Here is a 25,865-nt window from a genome sequence, read left to right as displayed (position 1 = left end):
AAAACACCGCGTTCCGAATAACTATACCTATTTTGCAGCAAAGTCCCCTTGGTTTTTCTCGTATTTTGCAAATGCCTCAATAACTTTTTTTTAAAGTTGGCATTCTTTGGTTTTGCTGTTTACCGCTAACTTCTGAGAGGAACCTGTATTTTTTAAGTTTGCGTTTTCTGCGCTGTTTACTGGTTTAATGCTCAGGTGTAAGAGTAAAACCAGTTGTGAAATCGGTTCGCGACCTTTTCCGTGTTTTTTGACGCCCAGTTGCTAATATAAGGCCCCGTCCACGTCCACATTAACCCGGGTAAACTTGAAAACGATGCGCTTCATTGGTGAGCGTTTTTGAAAAGCTCCGTTTTCGGTGACCGAAAACGCCGTTTAAGTGTGGACGGTTGGCCTAACCGGGGAAAAAAGATACGTTTTCAAATATACCCGGGTACGTGAGGATGGGCCTTAATTGTACTGCGAACACTAAACAGCCTTCATGACAAAGTGATTTTAATTTAACTTCCCTCTGTTTTGTATGTCCCAGTACGTTAGTAATAAAAAGCTTGTTATCTTGCTCAGCGCATTTTGTACCGTTGTATGCATGCAACCGCTGTACGCAAAGCCAATTCCCGAGCGTCCGACTGCATGTTTTGCTTTATGCCACTGATGTTAAAACACAGATAAGTTTCAAATCTCGGTTTTATTGACAAAGGTGAATAGTAACATTGCACTATAAACGTATAATTCTGATATAACAATTGCCACTTTTCAATAATACTGTTTAAGGGCACCGAACTTTCGAATAACCATGTATATAATGTGTTCACAAATCTGATAATCTCGGCGATAAAAGCACTTTTGTTGTGTACATACACGAAGTTAAAATGTCTGACTATGCCAAAAGACCAAAGCGAAGACTCTTAGGCATGTTGATATCAACTTCTGTCGTCAAGTAAGCACCACTGAAGTGTATCTACTTCTCCTGAGCGTCGTCTTCGATAAAGTCTTTGGCTTGTTCAGCGGTAATCGCGTCGATATGACTGACTTTGTTTCGGAATTTTACGCCGTAAAACTTGTCAGCGGACTCCAACAGTTCAGGTCTGAACGTTGTGGTGATGAATTGAGCTTTCTCTGCCAATTTACGGAGCATTTCTAAACAAGAGAAAAAAATAATAAAATAAATTAATGAATGAAACAATAAATGTTTGATTGAACGAACGAACGAACGAACGAACGAACGAACGAACGAACGAACGAACGAACGAACGAACGAACGAACGAACGAACGAACGAACGAACGAACGAACGAACGAACGAACGAACGAACGAACGAACGAACGAACGAACGAACGAACGAACGAACGAACGAACGAACGAACGAACGAACGAACGAACGAACGAACGAACGAACGAACGAACGAACGAACGAACGAACGAACGAACGAACGAACGAACGAACGAACGAACGAACGAACGAACGAACGAACGAACGAACGAACGAACGAACGAACGAACGAACGAACGAACGAACGAACGAACGAACGAGAACGTACGAATCAACGAACCAACGAACCAGCCCACCAACCCACCAACGAAAAAACACAAGAATCACTCGGGAGGTCTGGGTAAGCCACTAACTGCGGCTGACTATTAGTGAAAAGGAAGTAATAATCAGTTGTAGTATTATGCGTGGCTTCTGATTTGTGAGCGTTATGTAAATGTTCGATTTGGGAATAAATCAACAGGTTTAAACATCACAGTACAGGTACGAGATCGAGTAGGAGTACGATCTTGGAATTTTTTAATCCAAAAAAAAAACCCTCACTGCTAGGAGATTATAGGATAATTTCGGCACAAGATTGGTGGGAATAGCGATAATCAAATGCATAAGCACTAGATGTGAAAAAACGTATATTCGTACTCAATCTCGTACTCATACTCCGATCTAATGAAATCAAATCCACTTCCCGCATCTTGCAGTGTTCGTACACTTTTTCACAAACAATTTTCCAGTACTTTTCCATGACTTTTAAAGGACTCAGATTGACTTTTCGAGAACTCCAAAATTCACATTAACCCTTTCACTACCAAGATCTCGATATTATTTCTTCTTACTGTCTGTACATTTCTTAAAATGTTAGTTCTGAGAATTCAGTTGTTACTTGAATTAACAGATTTCCAGAACTTTCCAGGACCGAAATTCTTTTTTCCAGGACTTTCCAGTCCTGGAAAGTGCCACGATAAAATTCCAGGACTTTCCAGGTTTTCCAGGACCCATACAAACCCTACTCAATGTCATACTCGTACTCCGATCTAATGCAATCAAACCCAATTCCCGCACCTTGGTGAAATCGACTTCGCTTTCACAAACACTGCCCTTTCCTACCCTTACACGGCAACAATCTACCCTTCCTTAGCCCCTGTCCTGTTACAAAATACTAGCAGTTTCGTCTACTGGACACAAAACACCTTCTCTTGCAACACTGCACAGCCATAATCTACGCAAAACACGTCAGAGTCATGATGACAAAATTTTGCCATACCCTAGACAAAGAATAAATACCCTTCCCTAACTCCAGTACTTATTTATTTTATGACACAAAACCTTACAGTTTTCTACCCACCCCGGTGACAATCCGCGTGCACGAAACCCCGTGTATGCTTCTTCTTTTTTTTTTTTTTTTTTTATATTAGAAAATTCGAACCGGCTGCTTTTTTACCGCTACAAACGCTAATTTCCACCGATCTGCCGTGATCGCCGCCAAGTTTATTTTGTATCTGTTATTCATCAAAAGCGTAACTATGGTTTCGAGATATCCATTCGACCAATTATGTCGCATGAAATAACGGCCCTATTCAAGAGCCAATCAGATAATATTATGGAAAATCCTGGTAACACGCGGGGGGTGAGAACAAGCTTTTGTGCGCTGCTTGGCAGACGGACTACACCGGGGTTTTGTTCGTCTGCAACGCAGGCTAGGTGACTATCTAACACACAGTGAACTGAAGAGGAGCAGTTTACCTGCAACAGCCTTTCTGAACTGCGGATCCAAAGCCTGATCAATCTCATCAAATAAATAGAAAGGCGCAGGGTCACACTTCTGAATGGCGAATATCAAAGCCAGAGCTACTAACGACTTCTGTCCTCCTGATAACTGGTTCATCTCTCGAGTCTCTGCGGACTTCCCAGTAAATGACACCTAAGGACACAGATAAAACATGACCATCCGTTCACACTAGAATTCCAAAGCTAGCTTAAGAGCTCAAGTCAAACATGACCGTCCATTCACACTAGAGTTCCAAAGCTAGCTTAAAGCTCAAGACAAACATGAACGAGGCTAGCCGTGAGTTTAAATTTTCGCTGCCGTTTTACTGGCAAAATCTCAAGCACTCTCGTCGACTCTGATCAGTGCTTGGCTACTCTAATCGAATTTGAATCTGCTAAAACTTTTATGAGAAGACAAGAGTTTTCACTCACGCACTTGACTTTGTGGTTTTGTGAACTCTCGTACACTCTCACCCTCCTTTGTCCCCGATCATTTCTTTGGAATTTCTTATCAGCATTCTGCCGCTTAAAAGTTGTTAGGCTCAGTCAAAATTGTCCCACCCAGTATGTCGACAGCCTTAACTTCCCAACCGCCCTTTCCACTTTACCTTGATACTTATTCCAGTGAACTGATCCACAAGAGGTACAGACCGCTGGGACTCAGACTGAGATGCCTCGCTGCTTTCCTCCTCTTCCTAATTTTCCGTGGTTCCACGAGAGAAAAAGCAAGAGAACAGAGAATTAAGATAGGATAGCAAATGATTTGGAGAGAGTGTTAGAGATACTAGAGGAAAACGTGAAAACCACTCTGCTGCGTCTGCCTTTATATTACAATACATTAATTTAGATCTGTAGTGTAGCAGCTCTCATAAGCTTGTAATTATACTGGTGCTCTAGCGTAGCTGTTGCTATTGTTACTCGGATTAAGGGCATTTGCTACTGTTGTTTGTTCTGTTGTTCTCTCAAAGAGTAGCGAGCCGTTTATGTGTAATCCTGCGAGAGCTGCCACCCGACCCGTCGAGATAGATGAATCACACATGTACTTCAAAAAGTTATCAATGGCATGACTAGAACGGCATTACGTTGAACACCAACGTGACACAGAACTATTCAAAAGCAATTAAGGAGGCTAAACTACAGCTGGAGTTCCATAGAAAAAAACTTTGTTGCTTGCCTTTAATCTCGGACGAAACGAGTTGAGACAAACGCATTTCACGTATTTTTCGCAAATGTCTTGACATTCAAGCTGGTTAAACATATGTTATCTCTCTTTCGCCCTACTCAATGTTGTTTTATGGGGTTTGCAATTCATCAGGCTTTGTTTTTAATAACACGACGACATTGACAACATTGAAATGGGGGAAAGGGGCGGGGGGCTGGAAAAAGTGAACTGAGCAACCAAAATAAGGGGAAATTGGCAGTGTCTCAAGACAACAGTTTCGTCCGAGATTGTAGGTACAACTAGTAATGATGGTAGTGTTGAAGCTATCATGTGTGCATGGCAGGATTACAGGAAACGTTGAGATAAATACAGTGAAAAAGTTTAATAGGAACAGAACATAAATGGCTTTTACCACTTGTTCCACCGGATCTGTTTTCATTACTAAGGTGGCTTTCCCATGAGGGACGAGCTGTTTGAAAACCTCAGTGAAGTTGTGTGACATCTGGTGATGAAAAAAAAAAACACGCGTAACTCTCAATCAAAAACAGCAACTTGTATACGAGCGGATTTTACTACTTGTTTGTTCTAAAACAATAAACAGCCGTTTAAATGTGCCCTCAAAATAAGACACGATTCTAGTTAATATAATACTGACATTTTACTACGCACAGAACAAGCCCATGGCTACTCTGCTGAGTTGGCTTCAAATAAAGGGACAGGGGGCTTTGATTCAGTAAAGTTGGTGGCAAATGAGGCCACAATGTTGCAGACACATTGTTGGGGACACAGATGTTTTCCCGTTTGCCCGCGTGTGCAACACAAAATTTGTATCTGAGACACAAAAAATGTTTTTGATTTTTGCCAGAAACATGTCAGTTGGGGGAATAAGTGCCAGTATTGGCAAACCTTCGTTCAAGCACTCGAAGTATTTCCGAATTATTTCATCCAATCAGAAACTAGCGCGAGCGCTCACGAGTACTCCGAAAGCAATTGCGCGTACAAATACGTCATGTTGGTTAGCAACCCCTGGGGTGAGAACTGCGGGCTCAGTCACTTCTCGGAGAAGTGATATCGCCATCAACTGTCACTTGTTCCCCCGACTGATTTTGTGTCCGCAACAAATGTTTCCCGGTTTGCACAGCACGGACACAAATCATTTGTTTTGTTTGCCCACCCAAGAAACATCATGAGCAACAATGTATCCGCAAGAATGTGTCCTCGTTTGCTACCGCCTTAAAAGTCTTTGCGCTGGAGTCACACCATCTTCTGGCTATTGTAACACTGTCATCACGTATCGCCTTGTTATCATCTTACTAACTTCAGATTAAAGGCCTCACATAACGCTGAGATATTATTGCCCTATTGTCGGGCAATCGTAGTATCAAACTCAATTGATGAAAGTATAGAGCGACATTAAAACCAACTTTGCTCCAAGATGGTTTATGAATTAAATAAGTTAGAACTTATAATACTACTACTAGAAACTATATACTTTACGCTTATTACAATACTTGAACTACTCACACTGATTACAATACTTAAACTTATTACAGTACGCTTACAATACACAAACCTTCATTGTATACAAAACAAAATAAGTTAGTTCAGTAAGATAAGTTAAATAAGTTACATATTGTTTATTTGATTTTCCTGCGAGCTCAATACAGCTTTTGGCATCAAACTGAAGTGGGAACCGGTTTATAGCATTCGACGCTCGGCTGAGTATAGCCACGATGAAGTCGAATTTTAACCCAGTGATAGGAAGACATTTGAACTATGCCATACACTCATTTTAAAAGTACCTGTTTAAAAGTGAACAGAATCGCTTCATGTTTGCGGAGCTCAAGAACATCCATTAAGTCCACGATTGACTAATAAAAGAAAACAATTTCAATAAGCGTGGACAAGTCAATTATGTTACACTAAAAATGTTTGAAAACAGTATCGTAGGAGCTGTCACGTTGAAATAAGCCATTTCTTGCGATGTCATGGTTGCCACAGACATCAGTATTCAAAATTCCCTGACTTTTTCCTGAACAAATAAATATAAAATGTCAAATATAGTAGCAGATTCCAGCCCTCGCTTCCAAAAGAAAAAACTTAGCTGAGATACATTGACCTGAAATGTTTCTTCCAACCATCAATGGTATAAGTCAGAGGTAATATGATTTCAATTCTCCGACTCAAAAAATAAAATTCCCAGACTTTTTCCTGAACTTCAAGAATTTTATTTTTCCCTGACCATTTCCTGAGCTGTGGCAAACCTGGTTGTTTTAAGTTCCCTTCAAATCTCATTATAACAGTTTACTAAGATATAGGGAAATACTTGAAAGGTTGCGATAAACCTTCTTGAACAAGGATAGTTTAAAAATGGGGAAAAATTGGGATGGATTACGAACGTAGTATAAGTAGTATAAAGAAGAAGAAGTAGTATAAACGCAATCTCTTCTTACCTGGTATCCTTTGTCGAGTTCATCTTTCCGTTTCATCAATTTTTCTTTCTGTTCAGAGAAGTTGACAAACTGGTCCAATGCCTTCTTATTCACGTGACTGTATTTCTTGAGCTCTTCATTACACTGATGCAACTTCTTCCACAACTGACAAGTATAGTAAAAAAAAAAAAGGTTTAGCGTAAGAATCTGTCACATTTTTCTTTATTTTGGAGCTATTGTTTTTCTCTTCTATATTGTTTCTTAGTCGTCTTAGTTGTTCTTTGTTTTACGTCACTGGTGAGTTACAAAGGTTCTTACACCGAGGATGAGCCCAAAAAGAGAACAATGACGACTTATTAACTGCACAAAAGGGCGATATTGGGAAAGTTTTTAAAAACCGCTGAGCTCAGAACACTTGAAACTGTGCAGTTACAGACGTCCATAAATTTTGTTCTTTATACAAAGTTTCCACGTGCGTTTGGCGTTATTTTCCATAAAGTTACATCCTTCATGGGAACTACAACTTTCCAGAAGGAATACATTTTTTTAGAGTCTGACACGTTTAGTGATTAAGTCGAATCGGTCTGTGCTTAGAAATGCCCAGTTCGGCACGCAGTGTCCCAAATTGCTTAGCAAAACATTTGTTTTTGACTTGCAGTGTTACACAAACTAGCAGCTAATGACTCTCAAGTTTTTTGGTGTTCAGAGAAAAGCAATGCTAAAGGAACAGCTTCTATAATTACCTTACCCAACAAACGCAGCAAAAAAATCAGTTAGTTTGTGATCATTTGCAGCTTACCGTCTTGACTGGAGTTTTATGATGTTTGTCAAAAGCGTCAGCAGGAAGGGAACCAAGCTCACGAATCTTCTTGGTACATTCCTCTTTCTGTTAAGATTAAAAAAAAAATCCATGAACTTCAAAAATTAACACTCACACTTACGTTTAAACACTTATACATGTTTTCCCTTTTTACTGTATAATTACTGCAAGCGGTGTTGTGAAGAGACTGTTGTCTTTCTGTATGCTTATCATTTGGAGTTCCAGGTGTCGCCCAGAAGAGCTAACTGATAAACAGTTTTAAGTATATTTTAGGTTGTTTGTTTGCTTGTTTTTCAGTCTCCCCAGGCCGACCAAATAGAATGTGTTTAACGGTTCTGTGTTCCCTTCCCACAGGAAAAACCTGAACCAGTTTGTCAAAATGCAACAGCAATGCCAATCAGCACGCATGTAGCTTATCCAAGCGATCAACGTAAAGAGGTGTGCCGTTCCTAATCCACCTATTTAGAGCGGTTTGGAACAGAACTTCTATTAACTATGTTCTCAGGGACACAGAAACTATTCTACAGTCCAGATGGGGTGGTTGGAAAGGGTTTACTAAAACTAAATGTAAAACTAAAAAAGCAGCCCTGCTAAAGCCAGAAAAAGTCTATATTTTTTCCTACTGATTAATTTCACATGTCTAACATGTGAAACAACCAATGTTCTTTTTATTTCCCTCTACAACTGTCCTAAATTCGAAACATCTTTGCTTGTATTTGCTTACAAAAAACTGACTGACATTCTGGTTTCCACTTCAAAGAAATATTATTGTAAAAATGTGCACAGTAAAGAAAAGGAATTTAATAGCAGCCACATGATTCTTACCTTCTTCATAAGCAGACTTCTCTTGTGAGCTATTTTCTCCATGTGTTTTGCATCGTCATCAATGGCATCTCTTTTTTTGCTTCTCCATGTTCTAACAAGTTAAGGTTCAATATAATTTTTTGTCAAGTTATTTTTTGTTGTTGTTATTTTCTTAGTCATTTTGACTCTTGTGATATTTGGTTACCTTCAGGTTGCCAGTTCATGTTATGAGCATTTGATAAAGGCCTAGCAAAATTGATGTCGCAATTAGATGCAAGTTTTCAGGCATGCACTTACGTTGACTTGCGACGACTAGCGTTCACTTTGATAGGGATCGCGCAAGTCGGCATAAGTTTTTCACCATTTGGCGACCCAACGCAAGTTGCTCACAATCAAGTCACTCCTTTGCATTTTGTTACAATTTAACTGCCTTGAAATGGTCTTTTTGCAACTTCCGTGCACTTGCAAGTAAACTTAAGAGTCCGTTTGGCTACCAAACGCTATTCTGTCCGCAAAATCACATGGCGACTACTTGCACCTTTGTTTGTTCATTTGCTTATTACTCAATTTTCATGGAAACTTCTCATCTGTGAAACTACCTTGCATATTAACCTGCAGGTATCAAGCGAACAGAGGCAAACCTAAAAACACATTTCTAGTATTATGCAACAAAGTTTGGCAATCTCTATTACGCCTTCCATTCATCCAATGATGTCTGTAGCTCAGACTTACTCTTAGTCAAAGTTTTTACCTCTCCTTCAAGTTCTACAGAAGACATGACATAAATGTAATGAGACTAGACCAGTAACTGTATGCGAGGTTTTCTATGTTGGAAAGTCATAACAATAAACAGATTACTTTTATTCATACATGGTAGTGTTTAAAGCTAGAAGCTTGTGGAGCCACATATTCTTAATCATATTGGAAATTGCAAGTGTTAGCTTTTGTGGTCTGGAGGACGGGAACAAAAGAACATGGAAAGCCTGGAAAAAAATTATTGGAGCAAGGATGAGAATCAACAACAAACTCAACTCACAGATGACGCCAGGTCTGGGATACGATCCCAGGCCATGCTGGTGGTACATGTAGGCGAGCAATCTCACCACTGCCCCACTCCTGCTCCCCATAATGAGTTATAAGGCTTTGTTCTGAATGCTTAACAGGGCTGTCATTAAGTTTTCAAGCAGCGGTAGCATTTAAGTTATCACCCGCAGCATTTTGCTCTGTGTGCAAGTGTAACATACCTACCAATCAACATTTTCACCCGTAACATTGAGTCAACTCAGCCGTAACAGGTGTTACGAGTTACGGCCCTTAATGACGGCCCTGCTTAATATTATCATTATACCAATATGGCAAGTTGCAGTAAATGTATGACCAGTTGGTTCGTTAAAATTACTATTGCCAAATCATTCTTTGAAACATAGATTCATTTACTGCAAATTCCTCACCTTTCTGTTTAGCTGAGCTTTGAGATATAGCTTCCATAACTGTGTGTAAGTCACCCTTAAGTGTCTCCAGTTGTAGGTTACGGTCCTCAAGTGAGATTTCTTCTAATGCCTGTAGGAAAAAAAAAAACTCCTGTTATAGACATACTGTAGTGCTGGTTCCAATAAACGAAAAAATTTCTTCAATAAAAAATTAATGAAGCGCAGACTCTCATTGGCTACCTTCGAAATAACATGACATTTACATGAAGCAAAAAAAATGTTTCATGCTTCCTGAGCGGACAACATTGCAAAATTTATGACGCAAGAGGGTTATGGTGCAGTTCAAAAAAGTGAATGTTGACCGACCATTTATTTAAAAAAAAAAAAAAAAAATTACCATCTTTATTATTTACTAATTTATTTACATATTGCATCTTCTAATGTCTTTCCTGGTTTACTACAAATCACAAATTAACTGGTCCACTTCTCCTCTGGAAACTAGGTTAGTTTTGTTTCCCTTGAATCTTACTGTTCCCCTTGGCTCTGCCTCGACAAACATTGAGATTCTCTCGAAACCAAAAAAAATATGACTGTTTCCACACAGATCAGTCATTAACTGTAAGATACTAAATGCTAAATAGGAAAACGAATTTTAATAATTATTTTCAGCAGGAACACCAAAACCTTTCTGTATGAATCTACACACTGCAACTCGTTTGTGCATGTTCTCCCATGCTTCGTTCCAGCTACATGTAACTATTTGCTTTGAGTTTTAATTGGATAACTGGATTATTTGCGTCCTTTGTGATTGGCCAGAGTGATAACTTTGGTCTGGTTTAACGACACTCATACTGAAAACTGCTCTATGTTCAATGCTGATACAGAACAGTGTATTTCCTTAAAATTTAATCAGTCTTAACCCAAGTGTTTAGTCAGTGAACAAATACCTATTTTTCTCCCCCAAGACAATGGAGAATGTCTATAACTCAGCTTAACTCACTTGCTTTAACTCATCTCGTTTTCTTTTCAAATTATTGTTCAGTACATTTTGCAAGGTGTTTTTCTTGGCCTCAAGCTGAAACAAAGATGACAGTGCATGTTTAACATGAAGAAACAAAAATAACGAACAATAACCAATAAGTTACAATATAATCTAACTTTCAAATCTTCCTTGGTAATCTAAACAAATTACAAGCCAATGTTTTTTAACTTAAAAGTTTTCAATCTGCTCTAATTTATGTTTATTTTGTGAGATTTTATATTTACGGAGCATTTACCTTGGTTCTGTTTGATAGAGATGCTTTTAATCTCTCTTGGAGAGTGAGTATTTCACTGTTTAAATCATCAACCTAAAAAAAGAGATAATTACCGGTATACAGCTGTATGTACACGTCCATAACACAATTCTTTAGGGGGAAAACACAAGTATAAGAGCAATAAACAAAATGATGAACTGTAGCCCTCGAATGACAGGGTACGGTACACGTCTTAGTAACAATTTTATGAACACAATTTTATTGGGAAATTGATGTAGATATATACATAACTGAAAAGTACAAAATTAAAGAAAAAGACAAGGGTATTTCCCAAGGGAGAGCGCAACTGGGACGTTAGTACCCATGCGGGCACTTCCCGAATTAAAAATCTATTTGGTACCTATTTACAAAGAAAAAATATATATTAAAAGCTAAGACATGTTTCATTACTTAAGAAACATGTAGCTAATTATGCATCATTTTGAGCTTATTAAAGATGTATGTGCAGTTAGGTTAAGGACAGTAATTATAAAGACATTAATGTATGAGATACCTCTTGCTGATCTTCCACATTAAGCTGGGAAACTAAAGCAGTTCCCAATTCCTCCTCTAATGCTTTCATGGTGCTACGCATAGACTTTAGATCTACCTCAAAATGTGCCAGCCCTTGTTCCTAGAGATGAATGAAGGAGAAAATGTCTGAGTGTCGCACTACACTATTCTGTTCAGTTTCATTCTGTTCTCCCCATTCCTTTCTGTTATGTTCTGTTCTGTTCAATCTATTCCATTCTGTTCCCCTCTGTTCTGTTCCGTTCCGTTACACTGTTTCATTCATGTACAAAAAAAAAAATGATATATGCATGTAATCTTACTCTATAAAATTCAGTCCACAAGACAAAATTAATGTCAAAAAATCACTAAGTAAAGTTAATCCACAGAATGTGTGGTTCCAGAAAATGTCCATTCTCCTCCGTTTAATTCCCCTCCACAGAAGGCATTCGAAATTCAGGGGGTGGGAGGGGTGCTCAATTCCAGGCCAAAAACAGGGGGCGGGGGCGGGGATCTTATGAAAAATCTCTTCCATGGGGGAGGTATGGATAATTTACAGAACTACAGTACACAATGTATAATTATAATTATAAGAATACTTACTTTTGACTCCAGAGTTCGTTCAGCTGTTTTCTTTTGTTGAGTTTTGGCCTTGACATCAATTTTCTGTTTCTCATATGTTTCCCTGTAATGTTGTTTGTTGTGTTAGCTTAACTCCCCTCCTCGTGTCATGTAGAACATCTTATCTTTATTATTTATTACCGAGCTTAAAATTTACCATCTTTATTATTTACTATAAATACATGCATTGTTTACCAACGATTGGTGTTGTTATATAAACCATCTCTAACTAGTAAGGGGTTATGATCAACTCACCTTAGCTGTACTTGCTGTGTTTCTACTTTCTGTAATTCTCCCAGTGCAACTGTCACATCAGAATCAAGTTCTGAAAATCTGTCAAGGGTATTCAAACACCTTCCCAATAAATCAACCAGTAACTGTGAAATGCTGCTTGTTGTGTCCACAAGTTGTTACCACAGGGATTACTGGCTTGTGGCAGCCAAGCGTTCATAGCAATGTTGTTTTTTGATTCTTCGATGTCAGCTCTTCCTATCATTGCGAAGCAGAATTTGCCAAGTGATGGATTGTTCACCATTGTTCACTCACCAACAGGGTATGTGAGCTGGGTTCAGACTGTCGTGACAACAGGTTAGTTTTATCCCATCTGGCTATGTGGTTTTGACATGTTAATAAGGTATTTATTCTATTCTATTGTCTTATAGACCAGTTAAATAAAAAGTGATGCACAATGTATGGTACACTACATTATAAAAGGATACTTTCTAGCTCACCCTTAAGTTGATCTCTTTGTGTTTCTTCTCCTTCTAGTTTTTCCTGTAATTTCCAAATGCTGTCCTGAAGTTCAAGACGAGACTTTCTGTTTCCATAGTAACCACCAGTCAGTGCACCTCTGCGACTAACTTGGTCCCCTGTAACAAAACAGTCTCTGTTTCATACTACGTTTTTATCGCTAAATTAATTGATCTTTTATGAGATTATAAGTCCTTCCAAATTCTCAGCAGTATCTGCATACAGTGAACCTTGTATGTTCTGTTTTGCTTCTTGCTTTATTTTGTTCCTTTTGTCATCACAAAAAGAGTATCGGTATCCTTTATGTCATTTTTACTTTCTTTTATTAGGAAATGCATGTACAGTTATGCTGTACTAACTTTCCAGTTGCATTAAACTAAACTACATTGTTTAACAACTTATGTAAAATGGAAATATACAAGACTGGATGCCGCAGATTACCTTCTAATGTAATGCAGTCGAGATTTTCACTTTTGGAAAACTGTGATGCGACTTCAAGGTTGCGGCATATAAGAGTTTTACCAAATACCAGCTGCATGGCAGGTCTAAATGCCTCGTCAAACCTCAGTTTGTTTATCATTGGAAGGGCATCCTGGAAAATTTAAAACATCAGAGATGAACATATTTTCAGTGGCTTACAAATGTCACAACTTAGGAATAATCAGGATCCCAGTGCACTAACCACTAAACTACTTTCAACAGTTAATTAGAACAGCACTGAACATAGTAAAACTACGACAAACTAGAACAGCTGCTAGGTTACAGGTCCTACATGTATATTTAAGTACATCAGTAGATGATTACTAACTGGTGTGGTGGGATGTTGCTGATCCCTGCTCTGTAGTTTGTTTAGTGGCATAAATGTGACTTCTCCTGGTAACTTGTGTTTATTCATTATGGTCAAGATCTGTGCTGCAGTTTTATCAGAATCCACTAAGATGTGAAAAAGCCTAGAAATAAAAAGAAAAATAATGTAACAAGGAAGTCTCTAGCTGGGAGAGGATGCAATATTTTAAAGAAAAACATCACTAAAAAAAATTTCTTCGTTTTACCTTGTTCTCATAAATTTAGTTGTAATGATTTACATGTATGTAGCATCTAGGGAAGGGGAAGGACTACTGTAGTAGAGAGAGGGTGCTCATTGAACAAAAATAGGATTTACAGAGGGGCCGGGGCTTAAATGGGGATGGGGGTGGGGGTGGGAGATAATTTATTATGGCAGTAGAAGCCTTACTTGTTTCCTGCTGTGACTTCAACTGCAGTAAAGAACTGTTTGTCACACTGAAAGTTCTCAATAAGTGGACCATGGACTCCATCAATACCTCTGTCTTGAACAATCTTCTTAACTGTGTCAATACCATTACTGACGTGCTGTTGAAACCAACAACAATCATTCTGTTACTAACAATATGTATAATGCGTGGGCATTAGAGGATGTTATGGGGGGATAAAAAACATTGACTAGGTTCGGAAAGAATTTACCTTTACCTATTAGAGGTTGTTATGGGGTAACTCAAGCATCATATTTTAGGGGCAGTGAAAGGTACATGTTAATTTGCGACTTTGAAAGACTGCGCAACTAACACTCTGAGATGATAGCATTAAAAAAAATTGAGTTTTCAAGGCCTGTGATCTCTTAAGCCACGCCCCCCCCCCCAAAAAAACAAACACCAAAAAAAAAAAACCCCACACGGATTTTCCAACATATAAAACCACCTTAGACTTACATGTACAACTTGCACATGTATACTTTTACAAAACAGCCCACACTGACATTTTAGTCAAGCACATGTACCAGCTTGTGCAGTATCCATCTACTGTACATTTATTCTTGTTGCATTTCTAATCTGTAATATTATCAAAAGAGCAGAGGGCATTGGAAACATTGTACTTACTTTACTAACAGTGCTTCTCAAGTTCCTCTCCGTTTTACTCAGCTCTTCTCTTGTATTCTGCATGCTTTGTTCTATTGTTGCTTCTTCTCGCCATAACTCCCTGTTACGAGGAATAAAACATTATACAACCTACATCAGTGTGAACAAGATTCATACATGTATAAAATAACTTAGTGTAATGTACAATGTACATATACATGTAACTAGCTAACTGCAAACTTTTGGACTTTTTTATGGCATCATAGTTTTTTTTGGTCTACAGTATAAGAACTCAAGTGTAACACTGAAATAATTATTTGGTTGATTCGTTTTACACAATGACACCGGAAATTTACCAGCGAATATCGAAGGAAATTCAGTGCAAAATTGCACGTCTCACAGCTCAAATGATCACTTTTTTTTTTTTCACTTGAAGCAGACCAATAATGTGGAAATGTCATCCTAAACTGTTCCAGCTGACTTTTCAAAACTTAACTGTCTGGACTAGGTTTCTTTGGAAAAGTTGCAAAATTTGCCTTGGGTTGAGTTACAGGTTTCGTCACTGATTTTCATTTTAATATTTGATTGTCATGGGATTGATTGCATTAGAGTCACATGAATACAAGTCATTAAGAGCTTGATATTGATTTAGTTCCAGCTAGTGTACAAACTTATATGTACAGGTAGTACATAATTATTATTTTTATGTGGAAACAAAGATTATAATCCAAACATTTAGAAACACAACACTTACTTTCTTCTATTTGTTGTATTGTCTCTTCTCTTTTTAAATTCTGCATGTTTCTTGTTTGCTTTTTCAATGTCTTGTCTTCTCTTCTCTACGTTGTCTGTTCTTTCCTAAAAAATATAAACAAGAATGAACTATAAAATAAAAGATGGCAACACAAAGCGCACATGTAAATTAACATTTTTTGTTGTTGCAAATTTAATAAAAAAGGCAGCTGACAAATATTGTGCTTGGAGTACAGTTAGCAATAAAATGGGTTTTTCTCTGGGTTCTCTGATTGTCCTCCCTCCACAAAAACCAACACTTCTACAATTCCAATTTGATAAGTAATCGGGGGGGGGGGGGGAAAAGTTTGTCTGTTGCAAGACTGCTAGGTGCAAACTTCTTTAAATTGATTGATTGATTGATTGATTGATTGACTGACTGATTGATTGATATTTAAAGTGACAGCCATAAAAGGAGCCACTCCTTTGGAAAAGATGTAATGATTGTAAATCAATCACAAATATGAAAGATTAAAAACAAAAAGAGGCAGAGTCTATATAGTCTACATACTCAAGGTGATGGAGGTTGTGAAAATGTGATGGGTACCTGGATTTCAGCAGTCAGTTCCTGTACTGCAGTCCTCAGTTTCTCAACCTCTGCTCTAATGCCCATAATCTACATGAGAACGACACTAATTATTATTACCAATTTCCATTGTAAAATTCATTAACTATTCATGAGGGTGCAAACCAATCCCAGCACTGTATTCAGATCACATGTACACAACTATAAACCCCAATACAAATCAAACAATAGAATTAACTTTTGATACAAACTCCTGCTCAGCTAATAAGTATTCATTAACTTTTGATACAGATCTCTACTGATTCGCATAACAAAACTTCGCATTCAATTTATTGTTTTCATTTCACATAGAATAAAAATGCCGATCGTTGGGCGCTACATCCATTGTTCGCCCATACAATCTCCTCTCATATTTTATCTACATGTACTTAAAACTATGTCTTGTCTTGCCATCAGAAAAAACACATGATTATAAATGGAATACTGCAAGTGCTACAAATTTAGTGTATAAAAACTTTATTTTGCTTTTCCTTTCTTCAAGTACTAAAAATACAAGCCCTGACAAAGTAGTACAAAGGGATAAAAGAAAATTCTCTCAAAGTAAGTACAGAAAAGGAGACTTTTCAAATACAATGTTCACCTGCCGGCTGACAAATTATGCAAGGTGCAAATCAATTGAATTTTCAAGCTTGACCTTAAGGCCAGCTTTAGCCAGAATTTGCTAGCCCGAAAGTCATTTTAACTACATGTAGCCAAAAAATTCTCATAAGCACCATGTGTATGATGCACATTTGCTGGTCAGGCCAGTGAAGGATTCAGTCTGATAGCCCGGCCACAAAATCTACTAGCCCCAGGCCAGCAGACGCTAACTTCTTTGCATGCTGTAAAGTTTCACCAATAACACTGAAGATGACTGTTCTTAGATGTTGGAATTGTTCTTTCTTTAGTACAACTGTAGTTACATACAGTATTTTCTCGATTAAACACCCCTGGGGTTTATTTCAAACTTGGCCCGATAGAGCCGGCGTTTATTTGATTCCAGGAGTTTGTTCAAGCCCTATGTTTCTATGAAATCGTTTTTATTCAATATTTTTGACAGCTATATATGTAGACATTATGTTTAAGGCATATTAAACCTTTAATAATTGTTTAAGGGGTTTATTTTCAAACACAGCTTGGAGACCCGGCATTTATTCGGGGCCCAACGTTTAATCGAGAAAATATGGTATGATTGTACTGAAGAATGTTTTGTACTCACTTGTGACTCTTTGTTTGCTATAGATTCTGAGAGTGAGCTTTTCTCCTGCAAAGAACATGATCATGTAACAACATACCATAAAACTCTGCTTATAAGCCCTGGGCTTATACTACTTCGTAGAATGTATTTTTTTTTTTTTTTGTTTTTTTTTTTGTTTATTAAAAAATAAAAAAAATTTTAAAAAAAAAAAAAAAAAAAAAAATCATGTAATAAGGGATACAATGTAGATGGGCCTATAACTGGGTGGGGGGGCTTATAAGCGGAATTTTACGGTACATGAACACAAATAATGTACACATAACCTCTTTTTCCCTTAATTTTCTTACAGTGTAAACCAAAATAAAAATATCATGCTATCCAAATACAAAATATATTCAGGTCAAAAACTAGAGAATTCATGTGACATTGTAAAACAGCAAACACACATTTTACAAGAAAGATATTCTACACCAGTTGTTATTTTGAGCATCAGTTTTAACAAAAATTAATTTAAGTAAACAAGACAGAGTTTTTACATATCACGATTTGTTGCCTGCATGTCAGTGCAAACCTGTTCTTTTAATAAACAGAGAATTATCATGACTTTAGGTGTGTTATCGACTCAATTCACCTCTGTAATCCATCTGTCTCTGGCTTCTGCTGTTGTAAACTGATTTTTACGACCCTGTTTAGCATACAACTCTGTACGTCGCGTCTCACACACTTTCATCCTGAAAAATTGAAATAGTAAATAAGTTAATTTGTTATGGACAATTTTTTGGTGAAAATTGGAATTACCGTATACTGCAGAAAACAACTGATGCCTAGTCAGCCGTTTACACTGCAGTAAGTCGCCATAAACTAGCTGTTGGAATATTTATGATAATGTATGCAGTTACAACAGACTCTGATTGGTTGACTTTGTTTGATGTGCATGTATGCTACATGTAAGTGCTCCCGTCATGTTGTGGTTGTTCTACTAGTTCCGATGCTACCTGACCATGTACAGGTTTAGTGTGTTCAGTTTAGATTAAAACCCTGGATTGTTGTGGCTCTATTGGTTTCCTTTTACAATTGGTGACCTGTTTGGAAAATTTAGTTGCCAAATTTTCTTTTCACTTGCCATGGCAACGAAAAATGGTAGTACCTGGGAGCGCTGCCCTAATAGCTGGTCATACCTTGAAGAGCATTCATTTTCTTCAGTTTTAAGATGATTATAAGTGGGTAGCAGTTCACTCAGTTCTTCCTCTTTGGATTGGATTGTTTCTTCCAACCGTACCAGTTGTTCCCTGTTTTGAATCTGAGTAAGAAAAAACAGGTTTAAGGATTTGGGTGTAAAACAAAAAAAAAGGCAAGAAAGGCAAAAGGCAAAATGCAAGGCAAAAAAAGAACAGAAAAGAAAAGTAATTCCTTTAGATTAAGACATGGACATGCCAGTTCTAAAAAATACTGCCTTTGTGCTTCTTTGACAAATTCAAAGGTGTACGCAACCTTTCATGAGGGTCCCCTATACATGTGAATGCACCTCTTGCCTGATCAAGTGTTGACAGAAACATAACCAGACATCTTGAAACAAGTTAAATTATTGAGTTAAAGACCTTGAGTGTACTGTCCTCTCTGACATTCCTCTCCAGATCCTTGATATCAAGCTCCAGTTTTGTTCTTTGTTTGATGTGGTCCTGGCATTCTTCATCAAGTTGTTGTCTCTCAGACTTTGCAGCTGTCATGCGATCCATCACTTCACGTAGGTTCTGCGACAGTGACTACATTAAGAAAAATGTTTCGTAAGCACCAAGATTAAAAATTCATGATGAAACACAAAAAAGATAAAAGTCAACTTCTCAAACTTAACAGACATGTTCTAGTTTCTGTGAAATTCAAAACATTGTAGTTTGCATTCCCAAACTTTACTATATATTTTATGTACATACTGTACTTTATAAACTTTACTATGTGTGTTTTGTACATTGTAACAAAATGTTGTGCATGACAGAGGCCCAGGGGGGGGGGGGGGTACTCCGGGATCAAAGTGACAGGGATGATCGAATGGAGGCAAAACTCAGGACCCAAAAAAATCCCTAAGTCTCCCGACATTACCCAAAAAAATCCCTGGACCAAAAAAAAAATGCCCAAAAAAATCCCTAGTCAAATTACCCCTAAATTGCCAAGGCCGTGCCAAGGCACTTTAGTTTGATTTTGTCACCCAAAAAAATACCTGCCAAATTCTCCTACCCAAAAAAATCCTGGAATCGAAAATTTCGACCCCAAAAAAATCCTTCGCACATCCCCGTCACTTGGATCTCGGAGTACCCCCCTGGGGACAGAGGTAACTCAGAACGTGACTATACATGAAACAAGATAAACATGAAATACAAGTCAGTGGGGTGACCCTATTTGGCAGAATGGTGGAATGACGAAATGGTACTAGTTTGCTTGCAGTTAGCTTCACTCTGGTTTGCTTGCAGTTAGCTTCGACCTTGTTTGCTTGCGGTTAGCTTTCACTCCCGTTTGCTTGTGGTTAGCTTATACTCTGGTTTGCTTGCAATTAGCTTTTATTTGTTGGTTAGGGTATTAAACTATCGCCGTTCCCTCATTCTGCCGAAAAGGGTCACCCAGTCAGTGTTATAATAATTAACACTTTTTTAAGAAACAGAACATACTGTACAGTAGTAACATCATACCTGAACTTTATCACTGGCATCTTTGATTTCTTTCTGTAGTGAGCTTGCTTTATCTGTTTCCTGTTGCCTGGAATTTTCAAGCTTTTAAAACGAAAAATAGTACCGGTAATGACATCAAATAATCCGAGCATGGCAAAAATATTTTGCAAAGATTCTATTAAACATAACACAAAAATTAATGTACTATCAATAATAATGTTTCCTTACCGCTTCCAGTTTTTCTCTTGTTTCTCGCATCTCTTTATCGTGTATAGTATACTCCAGACACCTGGAAATATATTTAGTTTTAGAACATTTTAACACCACACCATTGCATTAAACAATATTCATTTGCTCCATAGTTTTCATTCACCGATGTTTCATTTTACTAACTTTAAACAACAACGGATACAATTATTTTGGGTTGACCACTATTGCTTTCGCTGTACCTTCGTTCTTTATCCCATTTCTGATAAGCCTTTAATTCTTCTTTCTCTTCATCTAGTGTCTCCAGGCGTTCATCGATATCCTTTAATAACTCATCTATCTTTTCCTTTTTTCCCTCTACGAACCAGACATAAAAACAAACCTTTTAAAAGACATCAACTGAGGGCTCCTAGCCAGGATTTATGAGATATCCACCCAGATCAGAGTTGAAACACATGACACCTTGCATTAAACAAGGATTTAACCTTGCATTAAACAATATTTTTCATAGCCAGTACAGTACATGTACATGAAGTCTAGTTAATGACAAGATTGACCATTTTTACAGTAATTTAAAATGAGTAACTTGGTATCAAAACCTGTGTCTTTTAGGATAGTCTTGCTTTCTTCTTTTCTTTCATCATACACTCTTGTGCCTGCAACTTCTCGCAACAGCTTCAGTCTCTCATGATCTTTTGCAACAGCCAGCTGATTAATCTGCAAGTACATATACATGTATGTCGGCAAAAACAGCAGAGTACTTAAGTCAGAGGTACGGTGGAACCAAAGCAATGGTAACAAATGGTCAAAAAACGAACAGGTTTGCACTGCAATGTGTAATCGGTAAAATTGTACAAAATACGTTAAATTTTATTATTACAGTGTATGTCAAGGGTTACCCAGGGCTTTCAGTAAGACCTGGAACCCACTAGAGCTCTGGTTGGTCTGGAATTCTGTCATGAACTGTTGGCTAAAATTCATGAGACTCCCAATAAAGGGGGGGGGGGGGGGGGGTGAGGAAGTTTCAGTTCAGTTCAGTTTAGTTCAGTCCCAATGGGTATCACACAAGGGCAACCACCTACTTCAATTTGCATTGAAAGCAGGGCTAAAAAAAAGGGGTGGTGAATGGTCCTTCAAAAACTGCCTGCCTCGCAAAATTTTAGCCAAATTTCAGGGGTCTCGTCGTCTCGAATTTTTTTTTGACGCCTTCTCGCAGACTCGATTTCTTTTGCAAGGCTAAAAAGGTCTCGAGCTCGCAGAAAAGATATCAGTCTCGCCGTCTAGCAACTACCGTAAAGTTCCGTGTATAAGCCGCACCTTTTTTCCTCCAAATTCAAGTCAAAAATCGTGGGTGCGGCTTATCTACGGAAACATCTCTGGTTTCGAGTTCTCAAAAGCCTAATTAATATTCATAAAAACTTCTCAAGACGTCATTGAATAAACATATAACAACCTGAAAACTTTGTTGTTGTTCACTACCTTTTAGTTCCTCTGCAAAGCTGTTTGCAGTGAAGCCTGCCAGTCACTTCGAATCATGTCTTTCCGCCGCGTGCGAGAAGGCACCAAGATAAACGCAAATACTCACAAGGCAAATGGCCGACCACTTCGGTTTTTATTGACCTTCACAGCAAATACATCTGCTGGATTAACAAACTCTTATTCTGCATGAAGTTTTTATCCTGTTGCGGGTAGCAGTTTCCAAGAATCTTGAAATCAAAACGTGGTTTCTTCCGAAGAAAATGCCGCCATGTTTGTTTTTAATGCCCAGACTCCTCTCTACAATTCAGAGCTTGGCTACTAAGCATTCGTCATTCGCGAACGATTCGAACAAATTACAAGTGTTTCAGGAGTGTTCAGAAGTGATAATCTCGAAAAAATGATATCAAGAGAGCATCCAAGTTTAAGATATTGTGAACTCAAACTAAAAAGGAGGTATGACAAGTGAAATTTAGCTTTCGTAAGACTTAATTTATATTAAACATTGCAACAACCACCGTGTCAGTGTTTCGAAACCGTGCTTGTTTGCCCTTGTTTGTTTACCAATAGAACTTCACTTGAACTTCAAACTTTACAGCTGACTTTATGGTCTGTATTTTTTTTTTTCGACATTTGAGCTTCCAAATTGGGGGTGCGGCTTATCTACGGGTGTGGCTTATACACGGAACTTTACGGTAATCAAAAGTCACTGGCTTTTGACTTACCCTCCCTTGCTTGACAATGTAGTAAGGGTTGCTGCGAGAAAAACCAGCGCTTTCTAACAGATTCATCACATCACTCTTTGTGACATTCTTTTTATCCAGAAAATATTGGTCTTTCTTGGAACCAATCACACGTCGCAAGGAAACTTCATCTTTTTCAATCTACAAAGAACATCACACCATTTACAAGTTAGAACATCTACACATGTACAGTATATCAAAAAAGAATAGTTGTTGTCTGTGAAAGGAATGTTATTTTAAAAAAGGTACTTTTCTTTAATGGCCAAACGAAGTTACATTTAGTTACTTAATAACAACCCCTTCCAAGTTAAGACCATTTTAGTTGCCATGGCGACTAAAATGTTGGAGCTGGCGACTAAATTGGAACCGAAGTCGCCAGCCTGGCAATTAAAATTGAGAAGAAGGATTGAAAGTGTGAGCTTAATTTAGCAACTAAAATTTTTTTCGCTGGTGACCAAACTTGAGCAGTCAGTGGCCAAATGGCCACTTAGTCAAAAAATAAACTTGGAGGTTGTAAAAAATTAATTTTTATAATCACTAACATTACCCAAAATTCCAACACATGCACTTACTGGAATCCTGTTGTCTGTGTTATCAAAGATGAGTTCCACATAAGCTGACAGTACACGTGGCCCAGTACCCTCCTGCAACATACATGCAGATGTGTTTTGTTTTGTTTTTTGCCGTTTATTACAGCAACACAAAATAATAGAATAGTTAATAATTTTATTTACAGGCATCTTGTTGTTGTTGTTGTTGTTGTTAAAAACATAAACAAAAAGAAAAAATATACAAGGATGCAAGAAAAATCCCAGAAAAAAATACCAGTAACTTAATGACCGAGAGAAAATGACTGAAAGCAAATCAAAGAGAAATGGTTTTGAGTGCGGAGTTCAAGATTCATGTAGTCTTGAAAGTTTGAGATACACTGTAGCAAGGTTTAACTCTTTGTGTACATGTACTTTGTGCGCAGTGTTGACTATACACTGTAAAATTCCATTCACAAGTTTTACATAAATGAATTATGTCACTTTGAAATGAAGTGAGTATGATAAAGGATGCCATCTAAATCTGTAAAGCTAAGACCTAAGAAACCCTCAAAATGTCTAAATCAAAGACCTCAGACACCATCGAAATTTCAAATCTAAGACCTAGGACACCCCTTAAATTTTTAAATTTTTAAGACCTACAGCTGTAATACCCCCTCCAAATGTCTTAAACTAAGATCTAAGACCAAAGACTTAAGATCATATCCTAAAAGACCCCTTTAAATCTCAAAACAAAAACAAAAAAACAAACAAAGTGACTACACACTGTCCAATGAAAAACTAAATATCTTTTTTGTTTGCTTTATTTCCCTCTACAGCACATAAAAGACACTTTCTTGCATAATTTATATAGATAATGGTAGCTTACATGAAGAAGTGCCTGTCGCTCCTCTTGCCGCAGGTTACTGAATTCATCAGCACTGAGAACAAACTGAATAGCTGAAAGGAAAGCAGCACAATGTTCAAGCTACACATCACGCTACTAGCCTACAATGTGCATGGATTCAATTTTATAAAATGTACAACTTACCAAAAAAGAAATTACTTTTTCCAGATCCATTTCTGCCAACTGTATAAAACCAAAAAAAGAAGATTGATTCAATTATAAAACACTGCAATCAATTGAACTCAAGTAGAACAGTCAAATACCTACCAATGATATTATGTTTGGGACTGAATGGCTCAATGATGGTTTGATCCCGATAGCTCCTGAAGCCTTGAATGATAACCTGTAACAGAAAAAAATGCTACTTTCAAGAAGCATTCGCTCATGACAGTCTAAAATTTATTAGAATTGGTCATTACTTACAGGTGATGCGAGGAGTTAATGGCAAGGCCATGCAAATGCAAAAATAAGCCTAGAACAATGTTTCAAAAACTGGACATCAATAGTTCATGTTATATGCATTCTATATTCTAAACAAACTAGAAGATGGTTTTCCTATGTCCTAAAAGAAAAATATATATGCATTTTTAAGGTCTAGAAAAGCAGCTGAATGCCCTTGCTTAGTAGCTCGGACATCCACTAACAGCTTTTCTGGACCTCAAGCATGCATTATTTTCTTAAAGAACCTGAAAAACCATCTTCTACATGTAATTGGTAAATAATGAACAGAGGCCATGTCATCACAAGTTTGAGAACTTTGAACGTTTTACAAAAGAAATACATGTAGCAAACTTGGTCCTTGCACACTGTCGAGTTACCTGACTTATGTTTGCTGTGATGGTCAATATTTATCAGATGATAGTCAACAGCCAAATCGGACGATATTATGCCATTATACTAGAACCCGAAACAAAACGAAACCATAGGGACAAAACCAAACTAGCCTGTATTTCACTCCCTTTGTTAGGTTTCATTTCATTTTGTTTCGTTTGGGTGGTTGACCATTTTGTTTTGTTCCATTTCGGGTTTTAGTACTTACTGGCTGATAGACTGTAAACACTCGGCTGAATAATAGTTAACTGACACTTTGCAATTATTATCTGATATATATATATCAACCAACCGACTATCAAGAGTTGATGATAGTCAATTGATAGTAAGTCAACAATTGGCTAATATAATAGTCGGTTGACACTCGACCAATAGTCTAATTGAGAGCTGTTACCTATTTTCTTAGTGATGCATACATGACCTACGGCACATGCTTTACTGACCTACAATAAATTCAAACTGTCCAAATTATACTAGCCTACACAACTCTTTCAACATTTTATAATATCATTTTCTTATTAATATAGCACCCGCTTATAACAACACTGTCCAACTCAAACACATTTAAATTTAGCACATAATGTCAACTAAACTCACTAACGGAACATAGCAACGCCAAATGACAATATTTCTGAAGTAAAAAATGGAAAATTTTACATGTACCCGTGGCATCGAAGATGTATAAAATAAAATTGAAATGAAAATCGAAATAAAGCTCATTTTGGTGAATTTTGTTTTATTTTAGCTCGGCGATTGCAAGCCATAGATTAGTAAGCATGAAGCAAGAGGACAAAACGAATGAAAGGAAAACGAAACAGTCTATCATTAATTAAAAAAACATTCAGGAGTAAGCTTGCAAAATTTTCTGCAGTTCGACTGACAGGTCCATTTTGCACGGAACTCATCAAAATATAATGATTATTTGCGACGTTTGCAAACGAAGGAAAGCTACGATAAAATGATAAACGATAAGAAAAATCCTTACCTGTTTAATATACATAACTCTTCTCTTGTATCAAGGCTTCAAAAAGCAAAATATTATGAAAAACTACATGCAATGCTGAGGAAAAACTATGGCGGAACACAACAAGGACACATTTTGGCGCGAATATATGCAGCCCGCTTGTGATTGGTTAATACACTACTCCCATCAGCCCCTGCGCCGTGCAAACGAAAATGTTGTCATGTATGTGGTATGAAAAGTCCATTTGCGTTAATCATTTCCGATTTACT

General features: G+C 37.6%; 1 protein-coding gene across 1 annotated transcript; it reads right to left on the bottom strand.

Moving 5' to 3' along the window:
* Positions 1–488: 488 nt before the first annotated feature.
* On the bottom strand, positions 489–25,742 carry LOC144642983 (structural maintenance of chromosomes protein 3-like). The gene is made up of 36 exons (XM_078502107.1): positions 25,618–25,742; positions 24,069–24,144; positions 23,946–23,984; positions 23,784–23,854; positions 22,940–23,011; positions 22,350–22,508; positions 20,748–20,865; positions 20,391–20,505; positions 20,170–20,230; positions 19,963–20,043; positions 18,880–19,044; positions 18,460–18,581; positions 17,913–18,012; positions 17,303–17,347; positions 16,066–16,134; positions 15,481–15,584; positions 14,748–14,847; positions 14,087–14,223; positions 13,661–13,802; positions 13,294–13,444; positions 12,822–12,971; positions 12,358–12,427; positions 12,085–12,166; positions 11,486–11,605; positions 10,954–11,025; positions 10,677–10,751; positions 9,698–9,806; positions 8,939–9,011; positions 8,268–8,358; positions 7,422–7,508; positions 6,644–6,787; positions 5,993–6,061; positions 4,603–4,692; positions 3,637–3,723; positions 3,005–3,182; positions 489–1,134 (listed from the first exon to the last, which is right to left on the bottom strand). The coding sequence occupies exons 1-36, from the start codon at positions 25,630–25,632 to the stop codon at positions 956–958; spliced, it is 3,618 nt and encodes a 1,205-aa protein (XP_078358233.1). The 5' UTR covers positions 25,633–25,742; the 3' UTR covers positions 489–955.
* Positions 25,743–25,865: the final 123 nt, after the last annotated feature.

Source organism: Oculina patagonica, chromosome 2 (assembly GCF_052425735.1).
Source record: "Oculina patagonica isolate OP01 chromosome 2, crgOcupat, whole genome shotgun sequence".
Taxonomy (NCBI): domain Eukaryota; kingdom Metazoa; phylum Cnidaria; class Anthozoa; order Scleractinia; family Oculinidae; genus Oculina; species Oculina patagonica.
The sequence above is the reverse complement of the archived record's forward strand: the minus strand, read 5'-3'. Positions and strand labels throughout refer to the sequence as shown.